Source organism: Onychomys torridus, chromosome 23, assembly GCF_903995425.1.
Source record: "Onychomys torridus chromosome 23, mOncTor1.1, whole genome shotgun sequence".
In the NCBI taxonomy this organism is placed as follows: Eukaryota; Metazoa; Chordata; class Mammalia; order Rodentia; family Cricetidae; genus Onychomys; species Onychomys torridus.
This window is the reverse complement of record NC_050465.1, coordinates 25,659,214-25,685,086: the sequence shown is the minus strand read 5'-3', so window position 1 is coordinate 25,685,086 and position 25,873 is coordinate 25,659,214. Positions and strand designations below refer to the sequence as shown.

The 25,873-nt window shown below is 46.2% G+C and overlaps 1 protein-coding gene and 1 long non-coding RNA gene across 4 annotated transcripts in view; one reads left to right on the top strand and one right to left on the bottom strand.

Moving 5' to 3' along the window:
- The window catches only part of LOC118573325, a 61,426-nt gene extending 49,676 nt beyond the window's left edge, over window positions 1-11,750 (bottom strand). Inside the window, exons 1-2 of the long non-coding RNA XR_004943611.1 lie at window positions 11,539-11,750; window positions 10,689-10,816 (exon numbers count right to left, since the gene is read on the bottom strand). This is a non-coding gene — a long non-coding RNA (uncharacterized LOC118573325). The remainder of the gene's footprint in view (window positions 1-10,688; window positions 10,817-11,538) is intronic.
- On the top strand, window positions 11,218-20,816 carry Tgif1 (TGFB induced factor homeobox 1). Of its 3 annotated transcripts, none has more exons than XM_036173625.1 (3): window positions 11,218-11,342; window positions 18,610-18,836; window positions 19,740-20,816. In XM_036173625.1, exons 1-3 carry the CDS (start codon window positions 11,285-11,287, stop codon window positions 20,313-20,315), a joined length of 861 nt encoding a protein of 286 aa, XP_036029518.1. In that variant the 5' UTR covers window positions 11,218-11,284; the 3' UTR covers window positions 20,316-20,816. The 3 variants fall into 3 exon arrangements, with proteins under 3 accessions (XP_036029518.1, XP_036029520.1, XP_036029519.1); XM_036173627.1 differs by lacking the exon at window positions 11,218-11,342 and adding an exon at window positions 13,111-13,542; XM_036173626.1 differs by lacking the exon at window positions 11,218-11,342 and adding an exon at window positions 13,640-13,974.
- The last annotated feature ends 5,057 nt before the right edge of the window (window positions 20,817-25,873 follow it).

Sequence of the window (25,873 nt, the reverse complement as noted above, 5' to 3'; positions counted from 1 at the left end):
AATCTTAAAAAAGGGGCTGGAGAGATGGCTCAGCAGTTAAGAGCACTCACTGGCTGCTCTTCCAGAGGACCAGGGTTCAATTCCCAGCACCCACATGGCAACTTACAGATATCTGTAACTCCAAGAGCTGACACCCTCACACAGACATACACGGAGACAAAAACATCAAAGCACCAAAAAAAAAAAAAAAAAGTTAAAAAAAATCTTAAAAAAAAAAAAAGACATGAACTGACAAAAGTATTTGTAGGGAAAACGAGGGATTGGAGGGGGTCAGAGGAGATGAGAGGGAGGGGGGAAATAACCAGAATGCACTGTATATATGAAATTGTCGAAGAATAAAATTTAATTAATAATTAAAAAAAAAACAGTTTGAGGAACTCCCTCTGGGTAAATCTGAAAATTTTTACACTGATAATAGTAACGGACTACTAACATACTGAATGAACGAGGGTTCCAAACATCCATGCTCCTGTAGTAAGGAAAGCAGCACAAGCTACTAGAGGGGACGCCCTCCCTAGTAGAACACAGCAGAAAAATGAAGAAGGAATGATGGAGTGCGGAGGCGCAGGCTGAAGGTTTGAAGGACAGGACCTCCTCCTATTTTGATACATTTGATAGATTTATCAACCACAAAGGCAAAAATAATCCCCATAGTGGAGAGCTTTGGGAGACATCATCTCAACCATGTGACCAAGGTTAACAAAGGAAGCCAATGCTGAAATCATTACTTGACACTTTCACTGAGAAGGGCATAAGGTCACTTTTGAAATGTGACTGTCAAAAATGCACAGCTTCAGTCTAAGTGTGAGAAGACATCAGATGATGCCGAGCATGAAGGGGAACCTCTAAAACAGCAGGCCTTTACTTTGAAAAAAAAAAAAATGCCAAGGTTATAAAAGATGAACACAAAGTAGCCCAGTTAAAAACAAAAAAAAAAAAACCAAAACCAAAACCAAAAACAAAACAAAACAAAAACCCAAACAACAGAGAAGCTAGACTGTGGTGGAGCACACCTTTAATTTCAGCACTTGGCAGGCAGAGGCAGGTAGATCTCTGAGTGGAGGCTTGCCTGGCCTACAAAGCAAGTTCCAGGACAGCCAGAAGAAACTCTGTCTCAACGAAAGAAAGGACGGAAAGAAGGAAAGAAGAAGGAAGGAAGGAAGGAAAGAAAGAAAGCCAACCAGCCAGAGAGGTCAACCAAACACAACCAATATCTGATCCTCATTTGAATTTAGGAAAGTTTGTTTCTGATAAAGGACATTATCTGACAGGTAGAGAAATACAAGGGATGTTAGATAACAGCTTCACAGCAGTGTTCATGTCCTAAGTTCCTTTCGTAAGGAGATGCCCTTGTTTGTAGGACACACGCTGAGATCTCTAGGGGCCAATGGGCCATGTATCTGCAACACACTATCATAAAATTCAAGGAAATTAAAATATACGCGTACGAAGGAGGGTTGTGAGGGGCTGGAGAGCGATAGCTTGATAGTGGACAGAACCTGCTTCTTTCTAGAGGACTTATGCTCACTTCCCAGCACTCACATTGTGTGGGTCACAATTTATCATCCCAGCGCTATCGGATCTGATGTCCTCCCTTGGCCTCCTCAGGCTTGCCCATGCCTGCACACACACACAAATAGTACCTCTTTTTTTAAGGGGGGAAGAGGAGAAATTCCTCATTTGGACAGGCTTACTCTTAGATATTCCATTCTTTCTGCTGGCACCCAACACACTATGTGCCTGTTTTGCTCTGTTGTTTGGTATATGCATGTATGTCCATGTATGCATATGTGGAAAACCATGAACCAAACTGTAGAGTCTGGGTGGTAAAGAGCATATGGGATTTCTTTGTACCATCTGTAAATTTTTCTGTAAGGCTGAAATTATAGTAAAGTTAAAAATTATGAGCCGGAGTTCAGGCACAGTGGTGCACATCTTTAATCTTAGCACCCAGGAAGCAGTGGCAGGTAGAGGATCTCTGTGAGTTCCAGGCCAGCCATGGCTGTACAGTGAGACCCTGTCTCCAAAGAGTAAAAATTGAAAAAAAAAAAAAAATTACAGACTAACAGTCTACACTTTGGCATAAGCCTGGCCTGAAGTGGTTTCATTTTCATATTGACACACTGCTCACTACAGAATAAGCAATGGCTCCAGTGAATACCACACACACGTCACACATACAAGGCACAATCAAGCCTGTATTATTTGTAATTTCTTTCCATTTGATGAAGACCCCTCTTGAGATGGGGAGATAGCTTGATGGGCAAAAGTACTTGGCGCACAAGTTTGACCTGAGTTTAATCCCCAGAACCCACCCTAGTGCAGTGGTGTGCAGCTGCAATCCCAGCACTCTTGCAAAGAGATGGAAGATGAGACTGGAGAATCCACCCAAAGTTTGTAGACCGCCTAGCCTGGAGTTCTCAGTGCAGAAGCGACAGGAGAGGTTCTGTCCCGGAACCAAGGTGGAGGGGGAGAAAAGATTGCTGAAAGTTGTACCCGCCTCCTGCCTCTGCTCGCCTGAAGGACTGCCTCCACGTGTGTGTGTGTGTGTGTGTGTGTGTGTGTGTGTGTGTGTGTGTGTGTGAGAGAGAGAGAGAGAGAGAGAGTGAGAGAGAGAGAGAGAGAGAGAGAGAGAGAGAGAGAGAGAGAGAGAGAGAGAGGGCGCTGTGTGTGTTTTACAAAAAAAAAGAAAAGGGCAGGTGGGAGGGAGGGAAAATAAAGGCTTTTGTCTTTTTTGAAGCATTTGTTTGAGGGGTGCCCATGCCCACTTAAACATGAGACAAAATCAATTTTTCTTCCCTAATTGCTTCCTGTGGAGCATTTGGTCACAGTGACTATCCAATTCCCAGCACCAGAAAAAAAAAAAAAAAAAAAAATTGTTTCATCAACCAAACAGAGAAAACAGAACAAAATGGGCAGCTGAAAGAATGGAAATGAATATCTAAGAAATAAGGCTGTCCAAAGGAAGAATTTTATCTCTTTGTTTTTGTTCCTTTTTTTTTTTCAAGATAGCGTTTCTCTGTGTAGCTTTGCACCTTTCCTGGAACTCGCTTTGTAGACCAGGCTGGCCTCGAACTCACAGAGATCCACTTGCCCATGCAACGCCACCGCCCGGCAGAATTTTATCTCTTTATTGACCTAAATAATGGGCTACTAGGACTAAAAGCATGAAAGCACCAACTGTAATTGTTCTCACTGAAGAAAATGTCTAACTCTAGAAGCAGAAAGCGCCTAGAAAAAGACAATGGAGTGTATAATTCTGGGACTACCCAACCCTGTTTGTAAGTCATTTTGGCTACAGAGTTCAGAGCTACTCATCAGGCATGCTAGAACATTTATCATAAATGACGGTCCACAAGTGATATATTGTCTGGTATTTATATCAAATAATAAAAGTAAGAAGGCAGCTGGACAGTCAACAGCTCTTGGTCTTGTTGCTCAGTGGGTAGAGCACTTGCACAAAGCCCTGTGTTCGGTTCCTACCTCAGCAGAGAACTAGGTGTGGTGTTACATGCCTGTAACCCCTGCAGGCCCAGGCAGGACTGTCACGAGTTCAAGGCCAGTGTCTGTCTGGGTTACGTAGTAATTCCCACACCATCCTGAGCTATAGAGTGAAAAAAAGAAAAGGAAAAATAAAAAATAATAAAAAGTTTGAAAGCAAACACAAACTCTCTGGGAATGACAAAGTCATTGTATCTGAGATCACTCATCTATCTTTAGGATTTCCTAAAAATCAGATGGATGGTTGGCTAGGGAAACGGCTCAGCAGAGAAGGAAAGATTCCCAGCTCCCACGTGGCAACCAGCTATAACCCCAGTTCCAGTGGACCCAAAGTCCTCTTCTGGCCTCCGAGGGCCTCAGGCACACATGTGATACACAGACATACATGCAGACGAGACATCCATACACATAAAAAACAACGTTTTGCCGGGCAGTGGTGGGGCATGCCTGTAATCCCAGCACTCAGGAGGCAGAGGCAGGTGGATCTCTGTGAGTTCGAGGCCAGCCTGGTCTACCAAACTAGTCCAGGACAGGCTCCAAAAGCTAGAGAAACCCTGTCTCGAAAAACCAAAAACAAACAAACAAAAACCAAACACACACACAAAACAAAACAAAACAACAACAACAAAAAACAAAAAGAAAATGCTTTAATTTTTAAAAAGGTTTTGGGCTGGAGGGGTGGTTCAGTGGTTCGCTAAGACTGTACTACTCTTGCAGAGGTTCCAAGTTCGGTTCCCCGTACGTATCTTGGGAGGCTCGTGACTGCCATCTCCAAGGACACCTTCACTCTTGTGCATGTACCCACACGCCAACACATAATTAAAAAAAAAAAAAGTAGCTTACTTAGTAAAGTGCTTGCCTCACATGTGAGAAGTCCTGAACTCGATTCCTAGATCCATTAAAAAGAAACAGGTTTGGCGCCCTAGGGCTTGGGAGGCGGAGGCAGGAGTATCAGAAGTTTAAGGCCACCCTCAGCTACCTAGGGAGTTTCAGGCCAGCCTGGGCTACATGAAAATCTGTCTTTGAAGGGGGGAAAAAAAAAGGAAAGGATTTCTTCCCTTTAGGAATAGTACACATGAGAAGCTGCTTGGTGCGTGTGTCTGCGATTGTCTCCTGGAGGTAGGCCTCTGCCGCAAACAGGCTCTGTCAGATGGTCCGGCAGGCCCAGAAGCACACTAGCTTGACTCCGCTCTTCGTGTTAATTGGAGCGGGAGGTCCTGGAGCAGCACTGTACGTGATGTGTCTGGCGTTGTTCGATCCAGATGTCAGCTGGGACAGGAAAAATAACCCAGAGCCTTGGAACAAACTGGGTCCCAATGAACAATCTAAGTTCTCTGCAGTTAAGGTGGACTACAGCAAATTGAAAAAAAGAGGGCCCCGACTTCAAAACCATGAAGTTCACCATAAAGCTGCGTATAATGAAGGTCTTTCAGGAGCCATCCACACAACACTCCTCTGAATCATGAAATCATGTTGATGTTTTAGAGTTTACTACACCGATGAATAGAAACTTGAAAAAAAAAAAAAAAGGAATAGTACACATGTATGTTAGACTTTCAAAATATAAAACTGAAATGGAATATACCAATCTTTGTACAGCAAGTACAGTAAATAATATACAATAGAAGTCAGACTTTTAAAATCAAGTTTTAAGGTTGAAGTGTAGCTCAATGGTCAGTGTTTGCCTAGCACCAGGGAAGTCCTGGATTCAACCTCTACCTTGTGATACATTGACAGCAAATTATGTCTTTCCTCATGTTTTTCAGTTATTTGGATTCTCTTTAATTTTTTTTGGTAAACTTCTAAACTGTAGATTCATTTGTCAAACTTTAAAAGTATTTGTGTGTGTGTGTGTGTGTGTGTGTGTGTGTGTGTGTACACATGCATGTGCCTGAGGAGGCAAAGAGGGCATCAGATCCCATGGAGCTGGACTTGAGCCTTCTGATAAAGGTGCTAAGAATTGAACCAGGTCTTGCAGAAGAGCCCTCACCCTCCCAGTCATCTCCCAGCCCTCCTCACTTACCACCAGGTTGTTCGTACAGCTGTATGAGCTCCTCTTGAGCTAAGACTGTTTCTCCTGTATCTGTAACCATTTACTCTGGTTTCCTTGCATTTGAGAAAATGAACAAAGAAAAATGCTTTTTGACAAGGTCTCAAAAAAAATAGAAGACAAAATAACAAAGAAGGGGTTGGAAATTCAGCTCAGTGGTAGAGCGCTTGCCTAGCAAGCACAAGGCCCTGGGTTCGGTCCCCACCTGGGGGCAGGGGAGACCAAATGACAAGATCTCTCTATACAGTCCATGCTGTCCTGACCTCAAGCATGTGCCACCTCAGCCTCCTGAGTGCTGGGGTTATGGGATGTACTCTATGCCTGGCTCTGCTTTTAAAAACATTCTGGGTTTTTCCTTCTAGCCAACATAATTTCATTTTTTACAGTGAAATGCTTATAAAAATGTGTATCTTGTGCTGGTGAGGTGGTGAGCTGGTGGCCCGAGTTCAATCTTTGGAACCCATGAAGGTGGAAGGGGAGAACCAACTCCACATAGTTGTCCTGACTTTCACACATCCCTCCCATAGCCTACACTCACACAATATAGATACATGTGTATTTATATCTATCATTTCTGGGTTCTGATTTGAAAGGCGTTCCTTACTCCAACATACTGTTAGTTCTTTATGCCTCCTTCTAGAACATGGTGTCACACCCCTTGCAGCACCATTAGAACACACGTCTGTGTATTAAAATTTTTTTTCGGGGGTTGGAGGAGGGGATAGCCCTGGCTGTCCTGAAACTTGCTATGTAGACCAGGCTGGCCTCAAACCCACAGATATCCACCTGCCTCTGCCTTTCAAGTACTGAGATGAATGGCATGAGCCACCACTGCTCAGCCTACATTTCATTTTTTATTGGAATGAATTTGTTTTGTTGAATATAGCTTTAAGCATATTGAATTTTTATACAAGATCTCAATATGGTTGTCCAGGCTTGGCCTCAGTTTTAGCTCAAGGCATCCCTCTGCCTCATCCTAAGTAGTTGGGCCAATCTTTCCTGCTTTATTTGTCTGTTTTTGAGACAGGGTCTCTATCATGTATCTCTGGCTGTCTTTGAACTCCCTAGGCTCACCTTGAACTCATAGAAATCCACCTGCCCCTGCCTCCAAATGCTGGGATTAAAGACTCGAGTCACCATGCCTGACCTGCCAGCTTTTTTTTTTTTTTTTTTTTTTTTTTTTTTGAGACAGGGTTTCCCTGTGTGGTCCTGGCTGTCCAGGAACTCACTCTGTAGACCAGGCTGATCTCAAACTCATATGGATCCACCTGCCTCTGCCTCCCAGGTGCTGCGATATTAAAGGTGTGCGCCACCACCACCTAGCTCCCACTTTAATTTTAACTAAAACCCCCTTTGCTAATTTACATGAGCTGTAGAACTGGTTGTCAATTGAAATACAAAACAGAAAAATAACTTATTTTATGGAATTTGCTTTGAATTTAAGGAGGACTCAGGGAGAGCAAACGTCACATCCTTTTCTCTGTCAGAACCTCACCAGGAAAAGTTGCCTCTCCTGTCTCCCTTCGAGATCCTCAGCTAAGTAAAAGTTGGAGCACTTCCTGTTAATTTTATTCCTAGATAGTTCGACTTATTGCTGTTATAAATGGTTCCTCTACAGCTTTGGGCAGCAATAATGTGATAAAAACATGTGAATGGATTAACCTTTGGTGAGAAGAAAGGAGTAAGTTAAAGTCTCTTGGGGTGTTTGACCTTTACTGAATAGAAATATGAATCAAGATCCAGGGAAGGCGCAAAGCTACACAGAGAAACCCCGTCTCGAAAAAAACCAAAAAAGAAAAAAAAAAGAAAAAAAAGAAATATGTACTTATCCCAAACCATGTTTAACGAAAAGTCAAGACATTTTGTCTCTTACAGTTATAATACTGCTTTTTCCCCAAATGAACTTTTAAGCTAGTACACAAGCAGCCAGGCCTGAGGAACATCTTTGTGGGTTTCATCCAGAATCTACAGATCGAGTTCTGTAGGGCCAGCCAGGGATTTGGAAACCCTTATTCATCCCCCAACCCCTAAAGGTATCATAGAGAATTTGGCAAAAGGGGGCCAGTTAAATGGCTCACTAGGTTAAAGCCCTTACTGTGCAAGCCTGATGATCTGAGTGAGTTCAATCCCCAGACCCTACCCTGCATGGTGGGAGGAGAGAACCAACTCTTGACAGCTGTCCCCTGACTTCTGCATGTAGCACGCATGTTCCAGATCCATATATCCTGTCTCTCCCTCCCTCCTCTCCTGCCTCCCCCCCCCCACATACACAAATTTTAAAAGGTAAAATGTGGCTATGATTATGAATAGGCAAGAAGAAAAAACGACAACTGTATAATACACACATGAGCTGATCCTCTTGGACACAGAAATGTGAACATAAGAAAAAAGTAAGTAAAAGGCGCAGGGCCTGGAGGGATGCTCAATGGGTAAGGGCACTTGCGCTCTTCCACAGAAATCAAGTTCAGTTCCAGGCATTCAAGTTCTGGCTGACAAGAGCCGGTGATCTGCCTCCAGGGGGACAATGCCCTCCTCTTCTGGCCTCCAAGATGAACCTGCACTCATGTGCATATACCTCCCCCCACATACATAATTAAAAAAATAATCTAAAAAAAGTAGGTGCAGGGTTGGGGATTTAGCTCAGTGGTAGAGCGCTTGCCTAGCAAGCTCAAGGCTCTGGGTTCGGTCCTCAGCTCCAGGGTTGGGGGGTGGGAGTGGGGAGTAGGCACAGCTCTTTTTGTTTGTTTTGTTTTTCAAGACAGGGTTTCTCTGTGTAGCTTTGCACCTTTCCTGGATCTCGCTCGGTAGACCAGGCTGGCCTCGAACTCACAAAGATCCGCCTGCCTCTGCCTCCTGAGAGCTGGGATTACAGGCACGCGCCAGCACCGCCCTGGCAGGTACAGCTCATTTTTATCTAAGAGCTAGACCAAAAGGAAACGGGCAGCTTCAGGGTTAGCAAGACTGTAAGAAAGAGTGGGGTTTAACTAACGGAAGACATGGAGGAGGCCTTGGCAATATCTGGTGGACTCAGCACACATGAGATTTCACCTCTCAGACCCCTACAGGTTATTCTCCTGGGGGCCCCAAAGATCTACTACCTGACCATCCACAGAGGCATGTTGGTTCTTCCCAGTGTGCCACAGTGTAAACCCCCTTCCTCCTACCTGACACCTATATTCTATCACTCATTAAATATTTCTACAATTCAGGAGCAATCATGTGCCCACCATGAAGAAAACTGTTAAGCAAGGGAAGAAAAGAGAAAAAAGCAAAGCTCAGAGTATTGCTTATCTCTTAGTCATTAGCCCAGGAAGTCATCCTGCAGGACAAATTAATTCTGGATTTTCATTTGTAAGATGGAGATAAGAACGTGAAATCCCAAGCATTTAGGACAGTGAGTCACATATCAGATATCCTGCATATCAGATATTTATATAATTCATAACTGTTATGAATTGTAATATATGAATAACAACAAAATTACAGTTATGAAGTAGCGATGGAATGATTTTAGGGTTGGGGGTCACAACATGAAGAACTGTATTAAAGGGTCACAGCATTAGGAAGGTTGAGGACCCACAGATACACACACGGATGAGTGAACAAAAAAAGCACATGGGTAAAAATCTAGTAACTTCCAGCATGGAGATCTTGGGGTCTCTGATCTTAGGTCAAACCTGGACCTTCCAGATGACAGGATTTCCTTGACAGCCAGGCAGTTTATGCCCAATATCTTGTTTTATGTCTTTTAGCTACATCATACTTGAATGTGTTGTTCGAGTTATCTTGACTTTAAAGAAAAATATAATTTGGGTATTAAATGAGAGCGTTTGAATGTTTCAGAAGCTATGAAGCACAAAGAAGATACCAGATGTTGAAAGTAGCTGGGTGGTGGTGGCTCACGTCTTTAATCCCAGCACTAGGGAGGCAGATACAGGCCGATCTCTGCGAGTTGGAGGGCCAGCCTGGTCTACAGAGTGAGATTCAGTACAGCCAGGGCCACACAGAGAAACCCTATCTCAAAACAAACATGTTGAAAGCAAAGGATAAAGACTGGGCTCAGTGAGTTAGTTTTTTGTCTGTCCCCTAGATTCTGAGGGCCATTGTTGGAGGAAAACCAGAGATCTCATACCAAAGGTGGTAAGAGATCTTTTATTCTGAGCTGAAAGTGACCATGGCCCGGGAACCCGAATTTGGATAGGCCTCAGAGACATGCTCCACCATGGAAGTTGTCACAAACTAAGCTATAAATGAATGCACCAGACACTTTGGTGGGGCTGAAGGGAGGAAGGTTAGAGCAGAAAGGAACGTCTCCAACGCTGATGGCGTCTGTGGCCGCTGAGTAGGTGGAAGCTGCTGGTCTGCTAAGTGTGTACTTTCCAAAGATTTTAACTGAGAGTCCAAAGTAGGGTGGGTGATAAATGGCTATTGACCAGACTTGAGATAGATGAGGATAATTTGGCTCTGGATCTGTATCATTCCAACTCTCCCCAACCAGGACGTTTTAATTGGACAACCAGTCCACAGAAACAACACTGTGTCACTGTGTGGATTTTTCAGGGAACTTCGGTCTAAAGCACCCAGGTAAATAAAAAGAGTGGGTGGGGATGGTGGTGATGGTGGTGATGGTGGTGATGGTGGTGGTGGTGGTGATGGTGGTGGTGGTGGTGGTGGTGGTGGTGATGGTGGTGGTGGTGGTGGTGGTGCTGCTGCTGCTGCTTACTGGTAGAAAGCGACCAAAAAGAAAAGCAGCTCTGCCAGCCAGCTACGTATACTCTTATCCTGATAATGTTGATAAACTCACCGCAAGATGGCTGGGGTCACCCTCCTCAGGGGGCCCTTGAAAAGATAACGGTTAGCTCCCCCTTAAGCAGCCAGAGCTCCTCAGACCTGAGATGTGACAAGATGACATTACAGGTCCCCAGTGCAGTGTTTGAAGCCCAGCAGCCTGAATATTTTATAAATAATACCCTTGCCGCTGAGCTGAAAGCAAGAGATCCGATGACTAGGTGAGTCAGCCTTTCCCCACCCGGCCCAGCACCTGATGGGAATCATACCTAAGCCGTTGTCCAGATGAAACAAACCTTTCCCTCAATCACTTGACAGGCCTGGTACCAATAATAACAATTACACTTACTGCTACCGGCCTCTTCTCTCGGCCTTCCCAAGTCTGTGTCCTTTGAATCTCTGCCTGCTCAGGGTCTGCAGACCGCGACAATTGTCTTTTTTTCACAACTCTGCTGGGCTTACGGCACCAAACGGGGGCTGCGTGCCGCAAAGAAAATAATAAACAAATAAATACTGATGGGAAACGTTTATCGCTAGGTTGTTGAGAGCACAGGGCCACCTCTCGGTTGTACTTAAGCAATTCGATGAAGAGGCGTTTTAAGAATCCAGTAAATCACACGTGGCAACAACTAACGCCAAATCAATTGAATCAGTGACGCGGAGAGGCCCCGAGACGTGAGAGGGACACATCCAGAACTGAAGCTTGTTTTTCTGCGGTGCAGACAGAGGATATAAAAATATTGCGGGTGTTGGGAGCTCGCGTTGGGGGCGTCGTTTCCCTTTCCTGGATCTGTGCAGAGCGGGCGCACAGTCCTGCAGGAATGCCAGGCTCTTAACGAGCTGGGCTCCGGCTTCAGGGGTGGGGTGGGGTGGGGTGGGGGAGGGGCAAGCTCCAGCTGAGCACAGAATCCGGCCAGCGCGTTCCCGCTTCCTAACGGCCTCGAAATGATTTACACGAGCAGAAGGTGTGCACTGGCGGGGTCCAGCTGGCCTTCGCGTCACGGTGAGTTTTATTCTGCATTTTTCCCCTCCCCACCCCTCCCCTCCTCCTTTGGAAGCCGCTCTGCTTCTCTCCCCTCCCCTCCCTCACCGCTAGCCCTGTAAAGTTTGTTTTCAAACCGTCAACCCCCGGTTTCCATCTCTGTGGCCTGAGAATCGCCTTCCTAAGCCAGGCAGACTTGGGAGAAAAGAAAAGCTACCTTGTGTACGTAATGAGAGCCGCCGCGTGGCCGCGGATAACCGCCGGGGAAGGAACGTTTCGGCCTCGCGCCGCCGCGGCTGGGTTTAGCCGACCCGAGGCGGGTTCCGTCCAGTGGCCCCGAAGCCACTGTCCCAAGTTGGCAAACAAAGCGGCAAGCAGTCACCGCCGGGCCCGGGACGGGACTCCTGCCACTCATACGGCCCAGCTCCTCCTCCTCCTCCTCCTCCTCCTCCTCGCGTCTCTCCTCCCTCCTCTTCAGAGTCCCCCCCACAACGGATGTGAGCCACCAATCCCAGCTACAAACACCCCTTCAAAAGCAGAGAGAGGCGGCCCTCCAACGGGCGCCCCCTCCCCGCACCACATCAGTCCCGCACCCGGGCGCAGCGGCTGAGTCATCGCCAGGCAGGTCCCGGAAAGCGCTGCGCCCCGGGCGGTGGGTTCTCCCCTGGACTCGCTCCTACAACCGCCTTCTGCGCCGATTTCCGCGTGTGCACTCTGCAAACCACCGGGGGCGCGCACCGGGTGGGGGTGGTTTTTAAGGTTCCTGCCTTAAAACGCTTCCCGCACTAGGTTCATTTTGGAGAAAACAAAAACAAAAACCACCCAAGCTTCTTTAACGACGCGTTTTTAAACGCGCTCCCCGGAGAGGTTGTCTTTGGGAAGGGGGCGCGGCGAAGGCTTGCTTTAATTTCCAACGTCATCGTAAACAGACTCCAAAGTCTAGCGGGTCATCCTGTGGCCACCTTAGTGTGACTCGGCTTTAACCTTGTTTTCACCGGGATGTCTCCTGCCGGATCTCCACCGAGGTCACAAAACCAGAACAACCACAGAGCCGAAACTGGAGACAGCCAGTGGCGCTGACGTCGCTGTTCGGTTTATTTACGTTTGGGGTTTTTCTTTTTTTTTTTTCTTTTTTTTTTTTTAAGTAATGGGGAAAGTCTTCTGTGACATGTGACAGTTGAGTTGCTTTGCCTTTTTTTTTTTTTTTTTTTTTTTTAAACAATCGGGCATAAGTGAAAACTATACCCAGAAGTGCGGACATGCGCGTCTTGAAGTCAGCCAAAACAGCATCTGGGTTGTATTTGGGGAGGGGGTTATTTATCGTGGAACTCCTATTGGAGCTCCCTCTGAAGCAAAATAAACCAATAGGAACGAGTGTGTACTTAATGGCTAGTTTCTGTTTGAAATACTGAAGGGTGGAGGAGGGTATCCTCTGGTGAGGACTGTAGCCCACAAAGTAGACACTGTTTACCGAGACCGACGAGCAGCTCCGGCGTGATCACCCCTCTATTATAAAGGCGTAGCTGCGGGCGTGGTGGTGGTGGTGGTCGCAGCGGGGCGCAAACTGCGCGCCCCAGGTCATTCTCAAGCCGAGACATTTAAAGAGCATGTGAGCATGACAAGTGTCTATCCGCAACGTGTTAGATTTCGAAACTGCCTTGCAATCTAATCCGGAACTCAGAGCCCGGGGGAACAGACATTCGCCTAGTGTGCCTGTGTCTGTGTCTCATCCTCCCCCCCCCCCCCCACACACCTCCCACTGTCAAGAAGAGTCCACGAGGAGAAGGGTGCGCCGGGCCGCGCCCGCGTGTCAATGGCAGCTGCGCCTTCTGGAAGAAGTTGGTTCTTGTCCGGAATACTTTTCCTATGGTGCCCCACCCCTTGAATCAGAAGCCGCTGCCTCTTGCGGCTGGAGCCGGGACAAGTGGAGTTTGGGGCAGCTGTCAAAAACAAGGGTGGGGGTGTCTTGTCTTCCCTGGGGTGGACAAAGGGGGGAGAAGGGGGTGTCTTTAACCTTCTCCCCATCTGTTGCAAACTAAATGCACTCTTCACCCGGGAGGAAAGGCCTCCCTAAGGAGACACCGGTGTGGCCGCCGAGGGCTGAGGGATGTGGACGGTACTAGTGCTACGGGCAGGCGGGCATGCCCCTGTTTGTGGGCTCCGCCACCCCAGAGAGGGACCAGTGACCGCGGCCCCCCGACCAGGGCTGTTGAGCTGGAAGGTGCGGGGGAGGGGCAGAGGAGCGGCTGGGCGGGCGGGGGACTGGGCGGGCGGCTGGGGGCGGAGGCAGGACCTCCTGTACCTTCCCTCTGCTCTCTCACTCTGACAGCGCCGAGGTGCGCGGAGTGGAGCGGGAAACAAAGGAGTTGAGTAGGGAGGGGAGTGAGTTGGGCCAGGGAGAGCCCCCGGCTGGCTGCCAGAAGATCCTGCCTGGAGGAAGCCCAAGTGTCACTTGAATTCCAACCCTGGGAGCCAGCGCCTGGGACCCAAGCACCTTGTTTAGCAATAGTGGCTGGAATACTCTCCTGTAAGTTACCAGAGCGCCAGTAAAGGAGGATCATCGCCCGCCCCCCGCCACTCCGACTGCTGGCCCCTAGGAACCCCAGCTTCACCTCTCGCTGGGACGGGAGTTCCAGAATGAAAAGCAAAAAGGGTAAGGCTGCGGCGGGCTGTGAGCACCCGAGGCACCCGTGCGGGACATGTGCGGGCTGTGGGGATCGGGGCACACTGACTTGGTGGACTTTTCCGCCCGGTGGCACCCGGGCTGGAGAGGTGGCCGTTCTCTTTGTTGAGACTGTGTCTCAAATGGCAGTTGCTGTCCCTTTCCTTCTAGACACAACACGAGGGGCTGTTGTGGGGAGACAGCCTCACCACGCTGCTGGCACGTTGTCAAGAAACACGCTCAGCGCCTTGTTTGTGCGCCTCCAAGTTTCATTGTCTTCGCTGACACCCCATGCTCGGCCCAGCCGCGTGGTTTCTAGTGCTGTTTCTGGGACGGGGTTGTGGGGTGGGTGTCTAAGGAGACCCTCACACCTCGCTTTTCCCTGTGGGGGGTCGTTGGCGCATTCCAGCCGTCTTTTGTCTAAAAGTTCGGTTCCGGGTGCTCTCACTGCTCACCAGACCCTGGTACTGTTTTTAGGGATGTGGTTTTTTTTCCACTGTCAAAGGAATGTGATCCCAGACCCACACATGGTCTTAGGGTGAGCACAGCCTTGGAAAGTTGGACTTTTAAAATTACTAGCTTCTAAAAGTTTTCCCACGATGAATTTAGGACAGCGTGAGCTGTTAGAATACCAGTACCATGCAGTCAAAATGTGTCCCAGTGTGACAAGCGGGCTTGGTTGTAAGTGCAAAGAGCGAGACTGTCATTGTTTCCACCAAGCTTTACAACTAAAACTTGCCGTCAGTCTGATTTAAAAACAAAATACACAGGGGAGGGGGGAAAACCCTAAAGGTCAAAAGCCTGTGAAGTCCCTTTTGAAGCTAACTTTGGAGTCCCTGACTGGGAGGTCCCTCGAGTGTTCAGTCGTGGACTAGAGTTGGCTTTTCTGTTGTGATTTATGTAGAGTGGTTCAAAACAGAAGTTAATCGTTTGGGGAAGCTGGCGAGAGGGGGGCGCTGCTGCGCATGCCCAAGAGCTTCCTCGAGTTTGTTACTCCACATTCTTTCAGACCCCGACCGCGGCTGCAGTTCTAACGACTGCAGTTCCAACGGAACACGGTTACGGTGGCCACCGCCGCACACACACACCCCCGGGGTTCCTCCCGCTCCCTCCCTGGTAGAGGTGTGCCGATGTAGTTCTGTAGGAGACCCTGAAACTACGGAACTCATGAAGACCCCGGGTACTTGGTTAAGTAGGCCTCCTTGCCCATCTCCATCCTGGGACAGCGAGAGCCTGGGCGCTTAAGAGTTGCGAAGAAGAGTTTAACTGAGCTCTGGGGAAGGCTTGGGGATCCTCTGCAGAGCCCTGTCACCCTTTGACTGACAGATCTAGACCGGGTGGGAGGCGTTCTGTCCCGACAGCACTTACATGAGGGTGTTTTGGTTTTGAGTGAAACGCAAAGCTGGGTTTCGGGGGGGGGGGGGGGGGGGGCTGACTACTAGCCTCCTACTCAGGTACCACCCTCCTGGGTATCCCCTTCCACAGATGCAAGGTCTGGGGAAAACATCCGAGGTCCCCAGCCCAGGGCGCGTGGGTCCCCCGAGTCAATCCCCAACTCGTGGAAACAATGAAGGGTGACGTGTTGGAGGGGAAACTTTGCTGCCGCCGCTTCGGAGCTTCTGGTGGGGAGAGAACAGAGACTGCTGAGGTTGCCTGAGCTCCTTTCCCTTTTTAGGCTTCCCAGCACATGGTCTGGGACCGGGGCAGACCCCTGAGGCAGTGTGCCTTTACGGGCGCATTTCGAGGTGCTTAGGGACCACGGTCCAGCTCAGTTGCTAACTTGTAGGGTTAGCAAGCGGGCTTCAGTAGCGGCTGAAGAACTCCAAAGAACAAAAGCTGCTCGCTGGCTCTCCCCGGGCTCCTCCCTCTCCTGCGAGCCTCCACAGCCCTGCCTCCTCCTGCCTGAGACTACCTGGGAGGGGAGGGCAAGGCAAGCTTCCCTGTCCTTGGGCCAGGACTGCTTAAACCTGTCCCGCCTATTGTCCGCCGTAGGAAAGTCTGAACATCCTTTCAACTTTGCTTAGAACAAAGACTGGTCTAATGGTAAAGTGCCTTCGTAAAGCGCCGAGGCGGCCCGAAAGAGCTCCAAAAATGGCTTCGGAACAGGCTGGGGGAAGGCTCGACTAGGAAAGCCCCCAAGTGTCCTCGCGGGGTCTCCAAGCCTGTTGAATCAGTTTAGGCTGCGCTGCACTGCGGATTTAGTGACTCGGGTGTGAAGTTCCATCCGAGTTACTTCTCCAAAGGGGAGACTTGTTAAGTTTGTTTTTTCCTAAACGTTTCCTTTGATCTTCCCCCGACATTCTTTTTCTAGTCTCCATTAGTTCTTTAAAATCCAAGCTCTCCCACCCCTAACCTCGATGTTTCAGAGCTTCAGAAAAAGAAAGTAAAGAAGCAAGATTTGCTTCTTAGAGCCATGGGATCCACAGGCCATCTTGTGGCTTTCTGAACAACATTTCCTTGTATGTGGGTAGAGTTAAGAGGCTTGTGATTCTGTCCCACACCCACCCCTCTCCCAACCGCTTTCTTTTTTTTTTTTCCCAAAGTGTAAGCAAAGCAAGACTATTGGAAACAAGTCCTGACCGGGAAACTTTTAAAAAGCTCTGTTACAGTAGGAAATGAGTAACACGGAAAAAAGCCTTTGTTTTTCCAAGTTGAGCCACATCGGGAGGGAGGGAGTTTAATGAAAGCAGCCTGACAGCAGCAAACGTGGTCTAGCAGAGCTGAGCACACATCAGCTGGCGCGCCCAAGGCACCAACTTAACTTCCTGTTCCTTCAGCCTTTGTGCATGCTTTGGAAATACTTGTAAAGAGGGCTCCCTCCCTCCCTCCCTCTCCCCCCCCCCCCTCTCCCTCCTTCCCTCGCCTCTTTCTCCTTTCCACCCATGCTCCTCTCCTTCCTTCCTTTCTTTTTTTTCTTTCTCAAATGAACAGGGGTGGCAGTTTGGTGTTGCCTAACTGAAACCTGTTTTGTGTCCCTAAACCTATTCTGAAAGGTCGTGGTTCTTGTCAAACCCGAGGGATCAGATCAAAGGCCAGACTTTAGGGGTTTTTTGTTTCAAGCACTTTGTTATTACCAATTTACAGTTGGGAATTAACTGTTCAATGAGCAAATTTTCACACTTTTCCCCTCCTAGATTTGAAAGGAGGGGGGCAGGGAATAGAGTGTCTGGCTTTTCTGAAGTTGGGGGAGTTGAAGCAAATTGCTTTATTCAAATGCTTTTAGTTACCCAATTAACCTGACATGTTTAAAAGTAAGATTTCCTTGATTATCAAAGCAAATGTGAAACAGGAACTCATTTATAATCGAAAGGTTTTTTTTTTTTTTAATGTTTTTTTCACCCAAATTTCAATATGGGACTTTTAAAATTGCTCAGATTCTGTTCAAGGGCAGCACTTTCGGTTTTAAAATTGCCCTTTCTTTAGACCTTTTCTTTCTCGAAAAATTAATTGCATCTTAAGGAAGGGAACTTCAATTGTGTGGCAGTTAAAAATGGAGGGTTCATGTGGTTCTTTCTGGCAGTTTGTTAAGCCTTAAGCTACAGTGAATTTGCAAAATCATCTGCCTCTTTTGTTAGAACTTGCTTTTACTTTGTCTTTGTTGGATCTGGGCTTTTCCTGTTGGAATGCCTTCTAGCACCTTCTGCCCCCTGCAGTCCAAAGCTAAAAATGTGTCAACAAAGTCAGTCTGCTCCAGGTTGAAAAAAAAATCCTTTAAAATTCATGGAGTTGATGTATCACTCTGAAGAATATCCTGTTTTTATTTCCTGGATCAGTGAAGGGACTCAATTAAGATTGAATAGAAAGCTATACAAAAGCTTTAAAAAGATACATCTTTGAAAACTTTCTCCTCAAACAGAAACACAGTTTCATAGATTATAAAGTTTACTTGCCAGACTTGTAGGAGTTAAAGGCATTTGTTAGATAAAACATTTTAAAGTTCAAAATAATGTTAAAGTGTCTGCAAAAGTCAAGCTGGCTTGAATTTTCATTGAACTCTGATTTAAATACTCTGTAGGGTTTGGGAATACTTAACATTTCTGGTAGGATTAAAGTATTTACCACCAAAATGGCTTCCTTTGTGGGTTGCATATTCAATTTTCTTTATCATGTAAGAATTAAATCTGATGGGTAGGGTAGCATTCTAAGTTCATATCTAATTGATAGCTCAAGGGAACATCCAAGTATATAAAAACGTACAGTGCTTGCTTTCATAGCAAACTTTTCATGAAAGGAAAAGATGTACTTATTCACTGGAATAGTGTCTCTAGTTAGCAGTGACCTTAAAGACAGGGTAGTGAGGTCCATTCCCACACTGCCAGCACTCTTCCTGTTTCAAGTGTGATGACTTACTCCCTTCCAGTGTAATTTGTCTTTTCTAAGGAAAGCATGTTAGAAAAAAAAAAGTTATACCTCAGTTGACAATAGCAAGAAAGACTGGGAATGAAGTGGGTGAGTGTTTATAGTCTGACTACCCCTCCAGGCCTTTATGGAGACCCTGCCCAGACTGAAACTTCCCACTCCATAGTTGGGAAAACACAAGGACATGGAGTAGTCTAAACAAATGAGCTTTGCGATGGTTACCCTGCTGATAAAAATGAGTGACAGCGGGCCCTTGTCCTTTCTCAGGTATTGTTGCAGCATCCGGCAGTGAGACTGAGGATGAAGACAGCATGGATATTCCCCTGGACCTTTCCTCTTCAGCGGCCTCTGGCAAGAGAAGGAGGAGAGGCAATCTGCCCAAAGAGTCTGTCCAGATCCTGCGGGACTGGCTGTATGAACACAGATACAATGCATATCCCTCTGAGCAAGAGAAAGCGCTGCTCTCTCAGCAGACACACCTGTCCACACTGCAGGTAAGGGGAAAATCAAAGGTTAGTGCCAGAACTGCACCCCTGTGGTGCTGGAGTTCCAGCACCCTGGTGGGTCCCTAGTGTACGCATATGCTTTTTTCCCTAACCCTTAGACATTTTATAGCATTCCTGTGTATCATGTCATTAAGTTCTTCTAGTCTCCTAGTCCAGAGAGAGAGAGAAACAGGATCTTTCCATTTGAAGCTGTATAGTGTGAAAAGCTAATAATTGGCTATTTATAGAGGACAGAAACACCTGACACTCATCTGTCAGGAAGCATTTCCTGCAGTACCTGAACGGCCCTGTGCAACGTGTATTGGAAAGGAGGTTAAACCTTACTCTATTGCCCAGGAAACTGGTTTGATATTTAAACAAGGACAGAACCTCAGTGAGGTAATTCGTGTTATGTCTGTTGACACAGTCATTTGAACTGAGAGAAATCAGTTACTGGGGAGGTGTGGCCTCTCTTGTACAGGAAAGGCTTCCCTGTAGTTGATTAACTTAAATGCTAGGGCAGTAGGTAGGAGGTTGAAACAGACTTGAAGGTGAACCTTCCTTCAAGTTATTTGCAAGTATTTGAGACTTTATACCTTTTCCCTGCTTCCGGGACACATCCAAAGCAAATTTGTACTTGTGACGTGCTAACTTGGCTTAAATGCCTCCCAATAACTTGTATGTCCAGAAGCCTTTTCTTTTCTTTCTTTACTCATTTGCTGTTGTTGGGCCCTTGGCATGCTAGGCAAATGTTCTACCGTTGATTGAACTACTTCCTCAGTCTCAGATAAGCCCTTTATGCCTCCTTGCATTCAGAGAGGGAGGTCAGTTAGGCACCCTACATAGGATGTTTTCAGAACCTGTTTGTCAAGTGCACGGAGAAAGTGTTGAAGCAGATCCCTGTGATTTCAGGTCTGTAACTGGTTCATCAACGCCCGCCGCAGGCTCCTCCCTGACATGCTGAGAAAGGATGGCAAAGATCCAAATCAGTTCACAATTTCCCGCCGTGGGGCCAAGATTTCAGAAGCTAGCTCTGTGGAAGCTGCGATGGGTATCAAGAACTTCATGCCAACTCCAGATGAAAGTCCGTTTCATTCCTGCGCAGCTGGACCCAACCTAACCCTAGGGAGGCCAGTGTCTCCCAAGCCTCCCTCCCCGGGGTCCATTCTGGCTCGCCCATCAGTGATCTGCCATACCACTGTGACTGCACTGAAAGATGGGCCCTTCTCTCTCTGCCAGCCGGTCGGTGTGGGACAGAGCACAGATGTACAGCAAATAACAGCCAGCAACTTTACAGACACCTCTCTCATGTACCCAGAGGACGCTTGCAAATCTGGACCGAGTCCAAACCCTCAGAGCGGTCTTTTCAACACCCCTCCCCCTACTCCACCGGACCTCAACCAGGACTTTAGCGGCTTCCAGCTTCTGGTGGATGTTGCACTCAAACGGGCCGCCGAGATGGAGCTTCAGGCCAAACTCACAGCTTAACCCTTTTTCAGACAAAACAGTGCTCCAAAACACGGTCCTGACTGTCAGGGTGATGGCAAGAGATGCATTATTTTATATATTTTTCTATTAATATTTGCACATGGGATTGCTCAAACGAAGCTTCCTGTTACTGAGATGTCTTCAATGGAATACAGTCATTCCAAGAACTACAAACTAAAGCTACTGTAGAAACAAAGAGTTTTCTTTTTAAAAATGTTTCTTGGTAGATTTTTCATAATGTGAGATGGTTCCCAATATCATGTGATCTTCTCCCCACTCCTTTTTTTTTAATGTTTTTTTTTTTTTCTTCAGACTGTGCAATACTTAGAAGCCGTAGTGTCTTTCTGTTTCCATGGGAACAGGATGCCCACATACAGTCTAATGAATAAACAAACATTCAGTTTTTTTTTTTTTTTTTTTAGGTTCAAGCAAGTATGAATCTAGTTGTTGGATATCTTTTTTCATGATGTAATAAAGTATTTTCTTTAAAAGTTATTGCAATGAAGAGTATTTTCTTGAAGGAAGCACTCAGAGCCGGTAGGAATATAGTACACCCATGAGCAGGAAGTTGGGGGCAGGGAGGAGTGTGTCATTGCTTTGAAGAGCTGTGGACAACAAACCAGTATGAATAAACAGGATGTGTGATATTTACTCTTGAGTGGAGGGGGAGCTGGCCCGTCAGTCTTTGCTTAGAGATGAATGGTCAATTGCAGTGAGGTATCATCGCTACATCAGTAATGAGTTGCTGCAGCTTTCAGACAGACCAATGTTAAATGAAAGGCTTCAAGCCACTGTTCATAGGTTAATTTTTCACAAATAAACAGTACAAGCAATTTTCATCCATCTTTCTAATGTTTGCTCTGACCGTACAGGTGGTATAGGCTTTTGCATTTGAGTGCCGCACTCATTTGAAGAGAAATCGCCTTTGCTACACTCTGAAAGCATGTTCCAGAATAATAGCATGACCAGAAAAGTACCGTCTGTGGTGATATTCTGAGTTTATTAAGCTTTCCAAGGTCATAGGTTTCAAAATAAAACAAAACAAAACGGTGCCATGTACAAGTGGTGTTTGTTGGGACAGGAAATTTCTCTTGTCGCATGCCACAGAACCATTCTTACAGAGTCATGCTCAGTGTGAAGTTCCTTTGTTAAAGCCCTGTCCTCTATCCCACGGCACCAATTGCCCAAAGTTTGAGGGTGCATCACAGTGTCTATGTGCCATTTTTAGACAGTAGCAAATTCTCCCACAGTGAAGTTGACCTACCTGTGAAAGTGGCCGCTATAGAGAAGGATACACTCCAACAGTTCCCCTCTAAGGGAAACAGAAAAACGACTGTGAACACCCAGAAGTAACAGGCTGTCAGATGGTTGCCTGACCATAGTGCAATCGAAGTGAAGGTGGTTAAGGAATTGTGCTTACGTCAAAGCTGGATCAAAGGTCATTAACTTTGCTTTAAATCTGACCGCCTACCCACGTTAAGGTGTTACTCACATTGAAAGACAGTGAAAAGAACCCAAAAAATAGAAAGCTGGGAGGGAGGTAACTCTGGCCTAAAGGGAAGCATGAGGCTCTGGCAAAAAAAAAAAAAAAAAAAAAGAAAGAAACAAGGTTAAGTGTCAATGAGACCCGCAACCCATGTTTTATGCAGTTTTCCTTATTTGAGCTCCTTATAGATCCTAGTTATCAGTAGCTGATATAGAGTAAATACAAGCCATTATATTGAAACATGTCATTCAAAAGCTTCCATATCAGCTGGGCATGGTGGCACACCTGTAATCCCAGCACTGAAGAAGCAGGAGAATCCTAAAGTTGAAACCATCCTGGGCTACGTTGTTGTTTTTGGGTTTCTGTGTGTAACAGTCCTGGTTGTCCAGGAACTCAGACCAGGACTGGCCTGAAACACATAGAGATTGGCCTACCTCTGTCTCCCAAGTGCTGGGATTAAAGGTGTGCACCACCACTGCTTTTTGAGACACAGATTTACAACAAAATATTCATGGGACTGAGGAGTAATTTAGTCAGCAGGGTGCTTGTCTAGCGTGCAGATGACCCTGGGCTCTGTCTCCCATGACATAGACTGGGCAAGATGGCACATATGAGTCAACCCAGCCTATATTCAAAATTATACTCTGCCAAGTAGTGAGCTTGGCTAGCCTGGGCAACGTAAGACCCCTGTCTCAAACTGTTTTAAAAACCAAATAGAGAAAACAAAACAAGTAGAAATGATTCTTCTGCGTCTACAGTACATGGTACAGGTTTTCATTTATTTACTTTTACCATCTCATTGGGTCTTTAGTCTGCCTTTGAATCAATGTGTTTGGTCACTTTACACCTAATCTCTTTCCAGCACATGCCCAGCCATCTGTTGATAGATTGGTGGTCTCTGTGTGTGTTTGTTTTTTCCTTCCTTTGTATGACTTCATTTTTGCGTTATTTCAGTTTAATTAATATTATCTAGTATTTTGTCTTTAGTTTTTTGTTTGTTGTCAGTCATGAACTATATTGTTAGTTTATTTGCTGTGTTTTTTGGAGACAGTCGCACTAAGTAGCCCAGGCTGGCCTTGAACACATAGACATCCCCCTGCCTCTGCCTCCGGAGTTCTGGGATCAAAGGCGTGCGCCACTGCTACCCAGCTGTACTACCAGTCTCGAGTGGTTGTTGTGGGGATCATAATGTGCACCTTTAGTTTATTGAAGTCTCCAGGAAGTTCTGTTCACCCAATCTCCCGCTTTGCTTTCCTGTGTCTGTTAGAATAAGCATGCATCTGTATACAGTGAGCTCGATCCAGATAGAAGTTTCACTTAAAACAAACCAAAACCTTGAGCTTGGTCTGGCTTGGTAGAATATGCCTTTAGTCCTGGCACTAGAGAGGCAGAGGCAGGGAGATCATTGTGAGGCCAGCCAGGGCTGCAAAGTGAGACCCACTCTCAAAATGACAAACAAAGCATGAGCTTTGTGAGAGACAAAACGTAATAATACTGGTTTAGCATTTCCAGTGTCTCCCATTCTTTCCTGTAGATTCAAGAGATATCTAGTGTCACTCCTTCTAAACTGGAGTGGAGTGTGAAATGGGTCAATTCTCAGCCCACCCTCCCTCCCTCATCCCACCCCACTCCCCAGAGAGACTTTTTTTTTTTTTTGCCGAAGCTGAGGACTGAACCCAGGGCGGTGCGCTTGCTAGGCAAGCTCTCTATCACTGAGCTAAATCCCCAACCCCAAGAATACTTTTTATTCAACCGAACGTCAACTCATTTCTGTCTTGGAAGGGTGCTTTCAATGATGGAGAGTTTTAGGTTGGTATTTGTTTCCTTTGGCACATAAGACACAACCTCCGTCCCATTGTTTCAGAGGAGACACTTGGCTATCATTCCTTTTGTCTTTTCTTTAATGGAGCGCATTTCCTTGGCTGTGCTGTTTCCAGGTGGAACCTTGATGTGGCTAGGTGGGATTTTCTTTTGTTTTTATTCATTTTTGTTTGTTTGCTTTGCCTTGGAGTTAGTTCATTGGACATCTTGGATGTGTGAGTAAAATCAGGGAAGTTTCAGCCATTTGTTTTTTGTTTTGTTCTGTTTTTTTTTCAAGACAGGGTTTCTTCTCCTGTAGCCTTGGCTGGCCATTCATTTTTAAAATACATTTTCTATTTTCTTCTCTCCTAAAATGCCAATAAACTTATATTAGATCACCCAAGGTTGCCTTACATGTTTATAAGGTTTATATATTCACTATATTTCAAATTCAGTAGTTCATCTAATTATCAGCTTACTCTTTGTCTTTAGTCTGCTGTTTGGTCTGTCTGGAGTCATTTTGTTATATTTTTTTTTTTGTCAGAGCTGAGGACTGAACCCAGGGCCTTGTGCTTGCTAGGCAAGTACTCTACCACTGAGCTAAATACCCAACCCCTATACTTTTTATATATAGATTCCCATTTGCTGGAAACAGAACCCAGAGCTCACCCATGCTCAAAGTCATTTCTATTCTATTGTGATCACTGGCTTATTAATTATGTATTATTCCTGTGCAAGCTCTCTCTCTCTCTCTCTCTCTCTCTCTCTCTCTCTCTCTCTCTTTCTCTCTCTCTCTCCTATTTGTGATGTGTATGTAGGCCAGAGATTGACATTAGGTGTCCTCAATCACTTTCCATACTGAGCAGGGTGTTTTCCTGAACCCGGAACCTCACCCGCCACGCCCTGAGGATCACCAAGCCCAAGTGCTTGGATTACAAGTGAGCTGCTATGCCCATCTAGCTTTTACGGTGGATACTGGGGTTCTGAACTTCTGGGGTTCTGAACATCAGTTCTCACACTTGCATGGCAAAGCTTTATCCACTGAGCCATCGTCTTTCCCATCCCTCGTAGGCTATTTATGATTAACAGCCTTAAAGCCTTTGTCTGCCAACTGTCATGTGTCACGATAGTCTAAGTTTCTGTTGGCAGCCTTTTACTTCAGTAAGGGGTCAACTCTGGAGGCCAGTAACTTTTTTCTTTTTAACTGTACCCTGGACATTGTGGATGGGGCATGAGTCTGAGTCAGTTCAATGACATTCCTCTAAAGAATTCATTTTTGTCTTCAGCCAGTTCTGGTTGGATTAAACATCATGTTGAAGTTGAAGTATGAACCTACTCTTTCATTGTCCCGCAGTGGGTTGGAGAGCAGTGCTCTCCCTACACAGACTGAGACTTGCCCCTGCAACTACAGCATTTCCCCAAATCTTCCTAGCTTTTCTATTTTGTCCACCCCAGGTCTTTCCACGACATCTTTAAAAAATCATATTTTTAGAATTTACTTACTTTATAGCCCTGAGTGTTTTGCCTGCCTGTATGTAGATTCTGGATGAACCCTGGTCCTCTGGAGACCTGAGTCATCACTCCATCCTCTTTCCATAATATGTGGTCTCCTGACTCCCTAACCTTAAATTCACGATCCTGCTTCCAAGGCTAGGATTATACAGGCATTCGCCAGCATGCCTGACTCAATTAAATCATTGTTAAATATTTTGTTCCTGGTTTGTGATTGTTAACCTTGAATGCCATTAGTCTAGAAAAGACTACACCATTACTGGAAATTAGAACCTTACTGTCCCCTTAAACTCAAATCAGTGGAGAGAGGAAGGGGCAGGGCTGGGTTGCATCTCCTGTCTCTGCCTTACTACACTTGTTCATCAACCCAATCAAGTTTAAATCTTTTTTTTCTTTTTTAAAGATTTATTTTATTTTATTTTGTAAGTGATTTGCCTATATATGTGATGTCCAAGGGTTTCAGAAGAGGATGTCGGGTCCCCTAGAACTGGAGTAAGACAACAGTAAGACATCACGCGGGTCCTGGGAACTGAACTCAGGTCCTCTGCAAGAGCAGCAAGTGCCTGCTGGGCAGCGGTGGTACACCTCTTTAACCCCAGCATTTGGGAGGCAGAGGCAGGAGGGTCTCTGTGAGTTCCAGGACAGGCTCCAAAGCTACACAGAGCTGTCTCAAAAAACCAGGGTGGGAAAAAAAGGCTCAGCAAGTGCCCTCAACTGCTGAGCTATCTCTCTAACCCCCTTAGACCCTTTATTTTTGGGG

Excerpts from the sequence above, each read along its gene's own strand:
- Tgif1 (XM_036173625.1), top strand. The coding sequence starts at position 11,285 with ATGATTTACACGAGCAGAAGGTGTGCACTGGCGGGGTCCAGCTGGCCT. Across the intron at positions 11,343-18,609 it reads CAGCTGGCCTTCGCGTCACG|GTATTGTTGCAGCATCCGGC; the intron begins GTGAGTTTTATT and ends GTCCTTTCTCAG. Across the intron at positions 18,837-19,739 it reads CACACCTGTCCACACTGCAG|GTCTGTAACTGGTTCATCAA; the intron begins GTAAGGGGAAAA and ends CTGTGATTTCAG.